The sequence below is a fragment of the Saccostrea echinata genome, unplaced genomic scaffold (genome assembly GCF_033153115.1).
Source record: "Saccostrea echinata isolate AGI-Se365-2 ecotype Australia unplaced genomic scaffold, CSIRO_AGI_Sech_v1 ptg000054l, whole genome shotgun sequence".
In the NCBI taxonomy this organism is placed as follows: domain Eukaryota; kingdom Metazoa; phylum Mollusca; class Bivalvia; order Ostreida; family Ostreidae; genus Saccostrea; species Saccostrea echinata.
The window spans coordinates 2,368,381-2,383,568 of NW_026889803.1; the positions used below are offsets into that span (position 1 = coordinate 2,368,381).

Genomic DNA, 15,188 nt, shown 5'->3' on the forward strand with positions numbered 1-15,188 from the left:
ACTTAAAAGATACACAAGGGATGGACAAAACTTTATTCATGAATGAGAGCTTGGGTCAGGGTTGGTTAAAAAGAGTAAAGCCATCTATTTTAATGATGTTGAATCTCCATCAACCAGTAATTCTTTGCTTGAAATTTGGATGAAATTCATCCGTAGCTCATGAGATATGTGTAAAGTTTGTAAACTTTAATATAAACGTGCATGCATACTTTTAATTAGTATAATACAAATGAACATACAAACAGACAGACATATGCTGAAATAATCTCCCCAAAGCCTCTAGCTTTAGTGAACTAAAAAGTAAAATAGCTAAATAAAATAACTCAACATCTGTAATTTTCATATAAACCATTGAACATTTATAAAGAGTTTTGCAAACCTTGAATTTTGGTCGACGTTTTCAGTTCTCATTTCTAACAATAAACACAAGATTGTTTATAGTTCTAAGTTTATTCAAGTGGTTATTTTTAATTTTCAAAGAAGTTTCACTCCAATGGAATTCTTTACTGACCTTATTTATCATTAATTACATTAATTTCATTAGAGTATGTTCACAGATTACACTTATACAAAAAAAGTGCAGCAGAAGTGTTATCGACAGGGTCGTAATTAGTATAGTTTTTGAAAAAAAGGGGGAGGGGGCAGTCTGAAAAAAAACTTAGACAAACAAAAAGAAAAAAGGAAGATTGCTTAAACTCGAAAATACGACTCTTTAAAAATATATTAGGAGAAGGGGGGGGGGGGGTATTGAAAACGTTTTGAAACAATCAGGGACCTATATAGTATATAGGTCCCTGAAACAATTAATTATATTTTATCAATCTTTGTTTTACTAGTATGTAATGTACGTCTATAAAATTTATAAAAAATATAATAAGTATCATCATATTTATAATTAGTTACACATAAAGAAAAGACAACATAATATTTTCTAGATAAAAACAGAACTGAGGTGCAAATCATCTGAGAGCGAAACAGAAACGGGGCGAAACGCATACCTACCGGAATGTACTAAAGAACATGTGATTATCATGTGACTTCACGTGTCAATAATGGCAGACAAAAAAAACACGTAAAAAGATAATCTTTCAAGTAGTATGAATAAGATAATATTTATAAGGTAAATAACACAACATACATTTAAATTAGAGTTATATTAATTGATTGAATATTTGTGAGTTGCATTACTTAATTGTTGAACATTTAGATGATGAATATTGTACAACATCGAGAGAGAGAGAGAGAGAGCATAAAAAATAATCTAATGGAGATAGGGGTATAGAACCACAATAATCTCGGTGGAGATTCGGCTGGGCTAGATATTTGGTCTGACGTCAGACCAAATATCTAGCCCAGCCGAATCTCCACCGAGATTAAGAACCACAAGTACTTGGGTCTTGGTTTATAAATATGTATACCTATTGATATGTAAAAAGGAGTACTCTGTGTATAGAAAATTTAATGATCTATGTACAATATTAATTTAAATTACATTAAAGATCTAATGTACTGTATTTGGGTTTGAAGTACATCATATGAAATCATTTACATGTTGTGGATATATGCCATATCTTACATCATGTATCCATTTAATTATTGCACATAAATATAATTGTGTCAATGTTCTAAAGTTTGCACCCAGTATTGATAAACCAAATGAAAATAATGTGATCAGTGAATGATCATGATATATATTACCTATAACAGTGTACATGTATAAACTGTGGATTAGAATATGTTTTGATCACAAGACATTAGTATCTTTCCATATAAGAAATTGTGTAGTATTTATCACATTACATAAATAAAATAAGAGGAGGTACTACATGCCTTGATAAATCTGAGTGCATTTCTTAAGCCTAAGAGGTAATATGAGCTTACTTTATTAGTTTATTGATTACTGGAATGGGTTGCATGAAGCTATTACATTTAACTGATAGCTAAGTTGTGATGTATATAAGTGAAATTAAACTCATAATTTCATATTGTTTAATCTTTAGTTTTATTTTTCACCTAAACATTTACAATATTTTTTTTTCATAGAACCATCAAGGTACACAATAAATATTCTTTCAAATTTGATTCTAATGGCTCTTGAAAAGTTTGATTATATGTCTACAACTTTCAGTCATTCAAATTCTTAGCAATGTTTCTTGTTGGTTTATGTACCGGTATATTTTTAATTTATATGAACAAGTTTACAGATTTTTTCAGTAAAATTTTTGCCCCAAAAATTCTTTGCTAGTTGATATTTTAATCTTAGTCTAATTCTCTATAAATGTAAAATAAAGCATTATGATCTTTCCTTTTTGAAAAGTTTATACCTGCCTACATTTTGAAAGCTCCCCTATATATAGTTGCTTTATGATGAACCGTCAATCAATTCTGGTAGTGTTATTTCGAGTTCTTTGTTCATTTTAATGACAGTGGATACCATTTTATATTGGGACAAAAAAGTAAATGGATAGAAGGACCAGTTATTTCCCATTTTATGTTTCTTGCGAAAATTGTGTTTTTCATTATCCACTATGCATAATTGATTTTTTTTTAAGTGAGATTAATAACCATATTTCTTGCTCTGAACATAGTGTCAAGATGTTTGATCCCAAGATTTCTTTCCATTAATTTGTTTGATTATGACCATAGTAATTAATTTATAAGTAAAGAGAAATTAAAATTTATCAGTTTTTTTTTAATCATAGACAAATGGTTCTTGATGTGAAAAGCTTAGGATTTCTGAAGACATGACAAGTTTTTATCGCAAGCTTGTTCGAAAGAAGTTTATAGACCCTGCTAACATCACAGAGACCAAATTATCAAGATGTTTGACTACTCTAGATCTCACAGCTCTTGGTATGTATCAGTACTTGTGTTTGCAATGAAGTATTACCTTAACAGAAAAAAAACATGTTCCCAGACTGAGCTGAAAAAAGACAAATTAATTTGTAAAACACACAGGGAGTCACTTTTCATGTTTCGCTCACCTCAACCAAGCGAAAGTAAGTTTATACTATTCCCCCAGCATTGATATAAGCATCAGCATCCTGGTTAAAGTTTTAAGAGCAGGTCTCATTTCCAAATAACTATCAGCTGTACCTAGACCAAAAATTGCATTAATGATGTAGCTCTAGATCAGACATAATTCATATGCTGTATCTAACCTTTGTTTTTCAAATGAGTGACCAGGTTGAAATTTTGGGAGCTTGTCCCTTCCCAAATAACTTTAAGTTCTATAGTTACCTAACTTGCATGGATGGTGTATCTCCTAGTAGGGATGCATTCTCTATCCAGAGTTGTCTTCCACTAGCTCACACCTCTGTCAACACTTGTTGTACAAGACTCTTGTACAAATTTTAAACGGTGAAAATTTGAAATTTAAATAGTAATTAATTATTGTAATTATCGATAAAGATGATAATTCATCATTTATTTTAAGTCTATAATCCCTCAAAGTGACTCATTTTCAAAGTTTTTAGGGAACTATTTTGCGGAGTAAAAATTTAAATCTTAATTAAAAAATCCTTTTAACGTGTAATAAATTAAAATAAATAATGTTTTCTGATAAGAAATATTACTAAAAACAATTATTAATACAACTTTTAATCATTTACAATTTTTCCAAGAATCTAGTATAACAAGCGTTGACAGAGGTGTATGTGGGAGCGTAGCGGGAACGACAACTCTGGATAGAGAATGTCTAGGGATGGACACAATTGAGCTTGTTTCAGATGCTGGTTTTGACCTACATTTTCTGGAAAAGTGACTTGGTTAAAGTTTTTGGAACATACCCATTCCTAAGTTACTATAATCTCAACTTGGACCAAAGTTGCCAGGATGATGCATCTAGAAATGAACACTACCAGATATGCTTCAGATGCTGGATAGATCTGACCTATGTTTACCAGATGAGTGACCTGGTTAAAGTTTTTAGGAGCTAGTCCATTCCCAAATATCTATAAGCCTTATGGTGACTAAACTTGCATGGATGATGCATCAAGGGCTGCACACTACCAGATTTGCTTCAGATGCAGGATCTGAGGTGCATTTTGCAAATAATTGAATAGTTTAAGTGTTTGGAGCAGGTCCATTCCCAAGAAATTTTAAATCCTAGCCAGAACAAACTTGCATTGGTGATTCATCTATGGATTCACATTACCAGAACATTTATTTGGAGTGAGACTGCTTCACTTTTAGATTCATGGTATATCCATTAAGGTGATGTTTGGTAACCTTTGCTTTGTAATTTTGGGCACTCCATAGTCCTATGTACTTCAAGGTCACTTTAGTCAAAAGCTAAAATTAGCCTTGCTGATCACTGTTTGTCTGTATAGAGGACCATAACTCTCAGTGTACATATTCACTATATTCATGTGTTAATAAATATGTGAATTCAAGAAATAGTGAATAAGTTTGCAATAAAAATTACCATTTTTATAAGTACTTGCAGTGTTCATCATGTCTTAGTTAGAATAATCTAACTGTGTCTTGGGACAAGCCCTCACAAGGTCAGTAGGACAATATTTAACAGTAGAACATTCTATCTAATCATGTCCGTCATCTGTCCTTCTGTCATACCCTGCGTTTAGCTCAGTTTCAAAAAATACTATTCAAAATATTTTTATCAAACTTTATATGCTGATACATATTGGTGAGAGCTATTCAGCTTCATTAACATTTTTTGACCTTGACCTTTCCTATGACATTGATCTTGCTTTTCAAAAATTTGTGTTTTGCTAAGTGTCAAAGGAACTATTTAAGATATTTTTTATCAGATTTCATATGCTTATACATATTGATGAGATGTATTCAATTGCATCAACATTTCTGACCTTGACCTTTCTTTAAACCTTGACCTCAATTTTGTGTTTATCTCAGTTTGAAAGAAACAAATCAAGATTTTTTTAAATCAAAGTTCAAATGGTTATACATATTGGTGAGTACTATTGACCTGCATCAATTATTTTACCTTGACCTTTCCTTTGACCTTGACCTCACTTTTCTTAAGTTTGCCATTAGCTTAGTTTAAAAGAAACTATTCAAGATATTTTTAAGTAAGCTTATGCACTGATACCTAATTTGGTGAGAATTTTTCAGCTGTTTCCAATTTTTTTTCCTTGACCTTCCCAATGACCTTTGACTTTACTATTTGTCACAGGTGGTGATAAAATCAAGTCTCAACCGGGACTCGAACCCAGGGCCTCTGGCGTACCGTGCCAGCGCTCTAACCACTGAGCTACTGAGACCCGATATATTGACTGACTATCACGCACCTGTGAACCCGGTGACATATTCCCCCTCTTTGTAGAAATTCGTCCTCGAATTCTAGGAGTTAAGGAAATGCTGTAAGGCATGTTCCTAGGGAATAGAGGGTAGCCCCACGTTGGGCGCCAAATGTCACAGGTGGTGATAAAATCAAGTCTCAACCGGGACTCGAACCCAGGGCCTCTGGCGTACCGTGCCAGCGCTCTAACCACTGAGCTACTGAGACCCGATATATTGACTGACTATCACGCACCTGTGAACCCGGTGACATATTTATTGGTCTAAAATTAATTTTTAAAGAAGCTATTCAATATAGTTTCATCAGACTTCATGCACTAATACAAATTTTAGTGCTTCATTACTAATGAACTCTGGATGGAGCATTCATGTACTATGGACATATATTACTGTTTAATAAATATGAGTCCTTGCTCTTATACTTAAACAGCAAAATGTAAAATTTCGTTTACAGTTTTTTTCATTGCACAAGTTTTTTCTTTTTTCTTTTTTTAACATTGCCTCAGGTCAGGGGTATGTAAATCCAATGGAGGGTTTTTCCATGCTTCAGCAAATTAAAACATTTCAGACAATGATTTGCCAGATGTATGGAATACTTAATTTAATCCCCCTGGGTATATATAAATAATGTAGTGAATACATCTCGCTGATGGACACCTGGTTATCGTGAGTGAAAAATTAAATATGCAGTTGTCATTCTTGCTATACAAGGTTATGAGGTTTCTTTATTTTATACAAATTATTTCCTTGAATTCACCAAACTGTGACTATGTCAGAAAAGAGAAAAAGTGAAAATTATACAACTTGTCGAAATAATTCTCTATACAGTATACCTGTGAAAACACTGGTTATAGCTACACACATTCGTATATCACCCAGTCTCTGAAATGCCATGACAATTAACTGAAAGGGTCATTGAAATGATGAATTGCAATTGTTATTATGGATAATTTGTAATTTTTGTAAGAATATCCTACAGCCAGTCTGAGAATGTTATGAAACATTTGGTACACACAGTTGTTTCAGGAACTGGAATGAGAGGGGGGACTTAAGGGGAATCTCTTCCTCTCCCCATATTTTCCAACCAAATGTTGCATGCTGAGATCAGTAGTGTCTTTAAATGTTTGATAAAACATTTTGGTACAGTACCTTTCACCAAGCTAAAAAAGCTTTCTTGGTGCTTTATATTCTTTTTACTGAACAGAAATACCTGAAGATGTATATGAATGTTTAAGATATAAATTTTGGTATAGCGTTTCCCCCAAACTGAAAAAGCTTAAAAGCTTTTTATGTGCTTGAGATATTTTTTTTTTTACTCTAGAAATATCTTTAACCATTTAATTCTAGGTATTGGCAGTACTCTGGGAGCAGGTATTTATGTAGTGGCCGGCCAGGTAGCCAAGGAGACAGCCGGTCCAGCGGTGATTCTGTCCTTCCTCATTGCAGCTTTAGCCTCAGTGTTAGCAGGTATTACACAATGTCAGAAACCAGCAGTAATTAGACAGTCTAATCTGATTTAAATCTCTGAAACTTACTGGTTTATGTAATTAATTATGGATGAAATGGAGAAATATAGAATTATTAAAGTAATAAATCTGTTCTACTTACAGTACTGGTAATAAGTCACAAAGTTAATTAAAGACTACTGTCAGAAATGACTGTTCTATATTACCCGGTACATGTACTTTGAATTTAATGTTTGATTCTAGGGTGAGATTATTTTAGAAATTTTGGATCTTTTAAGTACATCTCTTGGCCATTGAAATAGTGTTATCAATATGTAGTGCAGATTCAAATTTGCAATGGAAAATATGATGTGTCATTACTTGAATAATAAGTACTGAAAAATAAAAAGGTACGTACTTCTAAAGCTTAATTTGACATCTATCATTGGTACAATGTTGGTCACTTGCAATATCCATAACCTGAATGGCCACATATACCCCCTGATTCAATATCAACAGCAGTTTGATTATTGTAGGACTCAGAATTACTTTAAAAATGACCTCTTTCAGAAAATGTTATCAAGGTTAGTCACCTTTAAAATAAAGGTCACATCCCAGCATCTAGAGAATAGTATTCATTTGCATCCTGAGATGCAACTTTTATGCAGGTTAAGTCAATTTAGGAATTTTACTTAGTTTAGCATTTACGTTAGTTGTAGCATTAAAAGTCAAACCTGAGGTCAATGACGCACATTCCTTGAATATTTTCGACATACATTGCAATTCTGTGAAAGTTCTTCTCTTTTCTTCTAAAAGTCTAATTTATTGTCCCCATGGTGTATTTGACTTCTAGGTTTATGCTATGCTGAGTTTGGAGCCAGGGTTCCCAAAACTGGTTCAGCTTATGTGTACAGTTATATAACTGTGGGAGAGTTTATGGCATTCATCATTGGATGGAATCTGATACTAGAATATGTTATAGGTAAGTCCCTCCAGTCCCTTACAAACATAACAATTTCACAGAGTTTACAATTTTGCTTAAACTCTATTGTTTGATTTTTTTTAAAGCAATATCAAAGCCATGTACAGGTTTTTAAATCATCTGCAGATTTTTATTATAATTTCTAACTGTTTACCAGGGACAGCCAGTGTAGCTAGGGCCTGGAGTGCCTACTTTGACTCTCTAATCCACAAGGCTATCCAGAACTTCTTCAGGGACAATATGCCTATAGATGTTGGGGGACTTTCTCCATACCCAGACTTCTTTGCCTTTGGCATCACCCTCTTGCTTACCTGTATGTTAAAAGAACTGCTAGTTATTTGATTCTTATATAAAATCATCTTCAGAAGCCAAGTGTGTTCGATTTACTAAGGGGAGAGTAGTGAAACAAAAATCCTTGGCTTGTTAAAATAATTAGAAAAATACAATGATAAGAATCAAAGCTGCAATTTTCAGTATTCACACATACATAGGACATTCAATTCACAGATCAATCTTATTTTACCTTTATTTCAATTGGATATTAGCATGAAACAGTCATTCTTGTTCAATATTAATACAAATAAGAAAATGCAGCTCAAATTCTTATTTTAGCAGTTACGTGCTTGAAAATAGGATTATGGTACTTGAAACACTTGTCTGAATTTCAGTAAAATGCATGTTGCATAATAATTTCAGGTTTGTTAACACTGGGAGTAAAAGAATCTTCCCGATTTAACAATATCTTCACTGGTGTCAATCTTCTAGTTGTGTTATATGTTGTTATCTGTGGCCTAATTAAGGCAGACATCCATAACTGGTCTCTACCTAGGCCAGAGGTAGGTATTTTAAAATATAAGGAGAAAAATCCTATAAGTAGACTTTAAAATACATGTTGTATTACATACTTAAATTAATTCTATCATTTTTTGAAAGTTTAAAATTTATGAGCAACTTTATGATACATGAAAGAAACACTTACAAATTAACCACAACTTATATTTGTATTTCTCCCTTTTAATTTAAGAACAAATAGTTTTTATTTTTTGAATTTCGTTCAGTTTAGATAACTTTTACTCAATGTAAATTTAGTACAACTCCAATTCTTCTTTAAAAGCATACCAACTCCACTGTTAATTATGGAGATGGTGGATTTTTTCCATTCGGTTTCTCAGGAATGATGTCTGGAGCTGCCACTTGTTTTTATGCCTTTGTAGGATTTGATTGCATCGCTACAACAGGTATGTGAGTTCAGCAGGTTCATGTACAAATATACTTTTAATTGATAATGGCTTAGAAATGTGTACCATTAAGAATGATTATCATTTGCTGAAATGTCAATTTTCTTATTTTGTGAAAAAGGTAATACAGTAAAGATTTCTTGATTTCATAATTTATTTATCTTCAACATAAATTATTATATTATCAGGTCTATAACAATAACAGAACCCAGGTTTCCCTTTATGTCTTGGATTCACATTTAATTTTTTATGGCATTAATGCAGCTTGAAGTTATTTTTGAAGAATGGCATTTTTAAAAAATTTGATGACATTAAATTAAAATATTGAGTTGTTAATTATGTAACAGATTTGTCCAATGACGTTTTAACCTTTTTTACATTATGTAATTTCATTTATCCATACATGTTCAGTCCAGCAATTCCTCAGATATATAACTTAAAAAAAGATTCCACTTTTCTACTTCATGACTTTATCATTCTATACTGTAAATGTCAGCTGACAACTTTATTCCAATGAGCAACTCAGTCAAAATACAAATTTTGATTCATTTCTTTATGCAAACCAAAATGCATGTAAATTTCAGTTTGTGAATATTATACAGAATATTATTTATTTGAATATTCCTACATTAAAGCATGGTTACATTATTTAGGAGAGGAAGTCGAGAATCCCCAGAGAGCTATTCCCATCAGTATAGTTTTGGCTCTGCTAGGCTGTTTCCTGGCATACTTTGGGGTATCAGCAGCTATTACCCTAATGTGTCCTTACTACCTCCTAGACCATGATGCCCCACTTCCAGAAGTCTTCTCCAAAGTGGGCTGGAATGTAGCTCGATATATTATAGCGGTGGGAGCTGTATGTGGTCTGTCCACAAGGTAAGAATCAACTGTGGGATTCAAGTCTTTGTAACACTTTTTTGGAGAGAGAGGGAGAGAAATTAGAACTTTTCTTTGATGGATAGATTTTCCTCATATTTGAAAAAATCTTTTCAGTCTACTTGGTGCTATGTTTCCATTACCTCGTGTTATCTATGCCATGGCCAGTGATGGACTGCTTTTTCAGTTTCTTGGGGACATTAGTGAAAGGTTCAAAACACCTGTAGCTGGCACTCTCCTCTCAGGGCTGTTTGCAGGTGATTGTAAATTATCCGAATTTATATTTAGAAATTTTTATTTAGCACAGACGATTGTTTATAATAAGATTATTTAGATAAAGATTAGTAAAAAAACAAAAAGTAGATTTCTTCTTAATATGATATTTCTTAATTTGAAGGAGTCATGGCAATGATGTTTGACCTTAAAGAACTGGTTGACATGATGTCCATTGGAACCTTGCTAGCATACACACTTGTTGCTGTTAGTGTCTTACTGTTAAGGTATTAATTTCAGTCTTCAGTTTATCTTTAAAATATATGGTCGATGATAATCTTTTTAGCACACTCCAATTCTTTCTTCATGGCTTTAAATTTTTTCATTTCAGATCCCATACTTTTGATTATTAAATATTCTCCTTTTGTAGATACAAGGTGTATTCCTTTGACCCTCGTGATTCAGGAGACAGGTAAATTAACTTAGTTTGACATTCTAACACTAAATAATAACTTTTATTAACTACAATAAGCATTCTGAGAGCATTGTCAAAGCAAAACATGTCCCTTACCTTCCCCAGTGAATCTTAACAATGCATACATACCTGATATATTGACCACCTGTTTTCAAATTCAGGAATGTTAAAGTTATAGACAAATGGACAGATAGACAGACCAAGAAAAAAAACCCCTATAATTCCCAGGTTTTAACAGTAAGGGAACCAATAACTGCAGATCTTAGTACATGGACTGTACTTTCTGTTACAGAGATTCATTACTTGTTAATGATGAAGTGAATCCAGTGGGATATTTCCAGGAAATGTTCAACCATAGACTGAAATCCCCAACTCACCTAACGGAAACTGTATCATTCTGGAATATCACTTTTATATGTAAGTATTACTCAGGTTTGTAGACTTGACTTGCTTGACTTATTCTTGTTTAATCCATGAGGAGTATAGGGCTGCACAGATTAAGAGTGCATTTGCTTTTTATTTCTATAATTTAGATGAAGATTTAAAAAAAAATACTACTGGTAACTTACAATTTGAGGTCTTCCAATTTAAAAAAAAAAAAGAAGAAAACTTTGAAGTGCAGTTTATTCATTTTTTAAAATATATTATTTTTATGTAAAGTATTTTTTATTTATTTATGCCTTTTAAGGTATACTGATCATTGCGGAGTCACTGATACTCATCTTTCTAGAAGATTCTATATCTTCCGGGGAATGGTGGTCTATTACTATAGCTAGTGTTATTTGTCTTCTCATATTTATCCTTGTGTATTCAACATGGCTCCAACCTCAAAATCAGGATTTAATCAGCTTTAAGGTAAAATTTTAAAAAATGTAGAAAAGAATATTAACCATTCTAATTTTCCTGCAAAATTATTAAAATTGAAGTAACTTTACAACAAGTACATGTCATGTACTGTCAATGATTGCATTGTTGTGTTGGCTTTATTCTTTACTTCTATTAAAAAAAGGGGGAGAGAAAAAAATGAAAGAAGTTTTTAAATTATAATGTCTGTTCAAGAGGATTTTGTAAATGCACTATGATTTTTTGTTTATAGGTACCTCTTTTACCATTTCTTCCTGTGATTAGTATTTTTGTTAATGTTTACCTGATGTTGAAGCTGTCCACTGCTACATGGATCAGGTTTGGAGTGTGGATGCTAGTTGGTAAGTTAATTTTATATATTTATTCAGTTCAACATCAGTGTATACATTTTAAATCTCTACTTCTAGTAATTTTGCTAAAATATGTCATCAAAATCAAAAGTGTACAGCATTGCTTTACTATGCAGAAGTAAGAATTTATATTTTACGTCTCACTTTAAAAAGCTGCAAATAATCAGATGTTATATCTTGCACTTTTAACCTCTGCTTTATGCACTTTGACCTTTGACCTATCCTTTTCCTTCCAGGCTTTTTAATTTATTTCTCATACAGTCTCCATCACAGTGTAGAATCTCAACACGATGAACACATACCCCTAACTTCTAGATCCACCCTCGAGGAGAGTGATGATGATTTTAACGATGATCACTTTAGTGACAGTGATGATCATATCCTATGGAATAAAAATAAATGACATTACATTTCAATACCAAATCATTCATAAAATCATGATCATGCATCACTTTGGACCAAATGCACCATTCAGAAAGCAAACTGATATTTTTAATATTTATATTAGCAAATGTTCCATGTTTTGATTAACATTTTGAGATAAATGTGTAATTAAACAGCAACATCCATATCAAAATCATTGTCAATTTTCAGGATTAACTATATACTTTGCCTATGGAATCTGGTTCAGTAATGTTAACAGAACCGTTCCCCGAGTTACCATTGATATCAAGGCGAAGGAGGAGGAGGAAACCACACCTCTTCTGAGCAGTGAATCTAGAAACTGAGTGCCAAGGACCAAAGTGTACATGTAGTGAATCTAGAATCTGAGTGCCAAGGACCAAAGTGTTAAAAATATCAAAATTGTGATTCCTTATGTACTTGTGTAAAGTTATTCATTAAAGAAAATGTTGAATAAGCCATTAATGCAGTACATTTATTGATTTAAAGTTCTCTTCTAATGAACATTCCCTGGTATACAGACAGGGCTTTCATAAATTTTTATAAGATCTGTTTTGCACCTGCTTGTTGTTTGTGACAATCATTACATGTATGCCAAATGAAGCATAGAAGTGTCTATAAACATTTCTAGTTACTTACCTAAGTGATGATATTTTTGAACTTTTAATGGACTGGATTCTTTAACTTATACAACTCCTAATCTTATTCTTTGAGTTATATAAATTAAGACAAACCAGGACTACCCCCCCCCCCCCCCCAATCCTTTTGGATGACATTTATGATAAACTCAAATATTCATAATGACTCTTGCTTCAAAAAGTAGAATTTATTTTTTAAACATGACAGCAAGTAAAAAGGTCACAGAAGGTCACAAACTTGATCAACATCCCATTTTTTTTAAAACAGATTTTTAGAAATTTAGAGCTGAGCTTGTTCCAGAAAATAAAGAGCATGTTCTTGCCCATCTGCAAGATTCACAAGAACCAGACACATTTCCTCTGAGTGTTCTGTGTTTTCTAAAGCAAAATGATGGAAAAAGTTCAAAATATGAAAAGTTCCAGTTGATAAAATTGATCCAAGTTTCACCTTTTTGTGATCTTTTTGTCTGTGTTAAATCAAATCTATTAATGGTTTTGAACCAGATGTCAACTTAGATTAAGTACATGTAATCTCATTTTTCAGTTCAAATAAGGAGTCAAATTTAACATACTGTGTCCTTTAAATGTTAGCAATGCTTTTTGACATTATAAAAGTATAACCTTGAATTATTATTGACTAGATATTCTCTCTCTCAGTCTCTCTTTTTATTTTTGTAACATTATTTACTTAAAGCAAATCTTGACCAAGCTATTACTGCATAAGTTTATATGAGAGAGAGAGAAAAATGGCCCAAACTTCAAGGTTGTAATACTAGTAATAAATTTCCTTACAGTTGCAATAATAATTTCCTCATGGTGACATTTTGCTGATCTTCAATCTTCATGTAATTGGGTTACTTAAATAGAAAATAACAGTAGTATACATTTCACTTGTCATGCACATCTATTTTTAGCTCTACTGGTCAGAGACCAGAAGAGCTTATGCGATAGTAAGGTGTCCGGCGTCCGTCTGTCCGTCTGTCTGTCTCTCTGTCCGTCTGTCTGTAAACAATTTTTCAAAATGCTACTCCTCCTACAGTTTTGGTCTGATTTCAATATAACTTGGCACACAATTAGACTACACTAAGATACATAATTTAGTGCATCGGTTTTTGATTTGGATGAGCGGTGTTGCCATGGTTACTAAAAATAGTTCAGAAAAAACACGCCATCGCGCTAACACACAACACGCCATCATGCTAACACAATTATACACAACAGGTCATATTGCGCTTATACACAACACAACATGATGGTACCCAAAGAAAGGTCTTGTCACAAGGAATACACATGTGAAATATGAAAGCCATAGCTCCAACCAATCAAAAGTTATGGACAAACAGACAGACGGACAGGGCAAATTTTATATGCCCCCGAATCTTCAATTACGGGGGCATAAAAAGTAAAATTTTGACATCAATCATAAATACCTAGTGTATCTGTTCAATTCATGTTTGAATTCTACGAAACTGGAAAAAAATATATCAACTAGTTTCAGTGAAAATCTTTAGATATAATAGTCTGCAGACAGATGGACAGAGAAAGAGATATGCTATAATATACCCTAGAATGCTTCAGTTGTGAAGGATATAATAACGAATAAGCCCCATCCTGTGGTTTAAATGCATCATATCACAAATTGGTAAAGAATACATTGCTTATGAAAAAATAAATAATAATAAAAAAAAAGTTGCCTCCTTGGTCCCATTTATTGATAAGTTTAACAATTCAAACAGTTTGAGGATTAATGCATATTTAGAATGTTATAAATAACTAGTAAACAGTATGGCACAATATTAATAGAGATCTTCTTGCTCATTACTAGTTATTTTTTGTATTGAAATCTGAGTGGTACTATTTTGGAACTCTTCATGGGCTGAATTTATAAGGCGTGAAGTTTAGCTTATATCCTCTAAATTAAATAAAACTTCACTCTTTATCAACCAACCTTTGTCCGATTATTTGCATAAGCTATAAAATGGATTAACACGCCCCCAAAGAGCAAATTATATCGGGGGGGGGGGGCGCAATTAACATTTTCTTCTGGATGATCTTTAGACTGTTTCTAATGAGGATAAGGAAAAAAAATAAAAGATGGTTTGAAATGTATACATTTCACTTGTCATGTACTTCTATTTTTTATTTTCTACTGAGCACATAGTTAAGTCTTCCAGATCTATAAATTATATCGAAAACAAGAGGCCTTTGGGTCTTGATGTTCACCTGAGAATAAAGATATATTGATCAATATTTCTACAGTCTAGTAATCACCTTCACGTACCTGTATATATACAAGTCCCTTTGGTTTTTATAATCTCAAGAAAATAATGTTTCCTATAGATACCCATTTTGTTCTTATGACCTTGGATCTTCCTTTCACAGACCATGGGATAAAAATTAATTTCTCTTTTGGTTGTGGGCATCA

The 15,188-nt window shown here is 32.6% G+C and overlaps 1 protein-coding gene across 1 annotated transcript in view; it reads left to right on the forward strand.

Annotated features, from left to right (window-relative positions):
• The first annotated feature begins 1,053 nt into the window (after positions 1-1,053).
• Positions 1,054-15,188, forward strand: part of LOC133172631 (uncharacterized) — a 33,698-nt gene continuing 19,563 nt past the window's right edge. The window contains exons 1-14 of the mRNA XM_061307564.1: positions 1,054-1,120; positions 2,703-2,853; positions 6,628-6,747; positions 7,579-7,707; positions 7,865-8,020; positions 8,404-8,543; positions 8,822-8,945; positions 9,599-9,821; positions 9,939-10,078; positions 10,219-10,321; positions 10,465-10,506; positions 10,802-10,926; positions 11,198-11,364; positions 11,606-11,714. Of these exons, the coding sequence (XP_061163548.1) occupies positions 2,745-2,853; positions 6,628-6,747; positions 7,579-7,707; positions 7,865-8,020; positions 8,404-8,543; positions 8,822-8,945; positions 9,599-9,821; positions 9,939-10,078; positions 10,219-10,321; positions 10,465-10,506; positions 10,802-10,926; positions 11,198-11,364; positions 11,606-11,714 (1,687 nt within the window). The 5' untranslated portion in view covers positions 1,054-1,120; positions 2,703-2,744. The remainder of the gene's footprint in view (positions 1,121-2,702; positions 2,854-6,627; positions 6,748-7,578; positions 7,708-7,864; positions 8,021-8,403; positions 8,544-8,821; positions 8,946-9,598; positions 9,822-9,938; positions 10,079-10,218; positions 10,322-10,464; positions 10,507-10,801; positions 10,927-11,197; positions 11,365-11,605; positions 11,715-15,188) is intronic.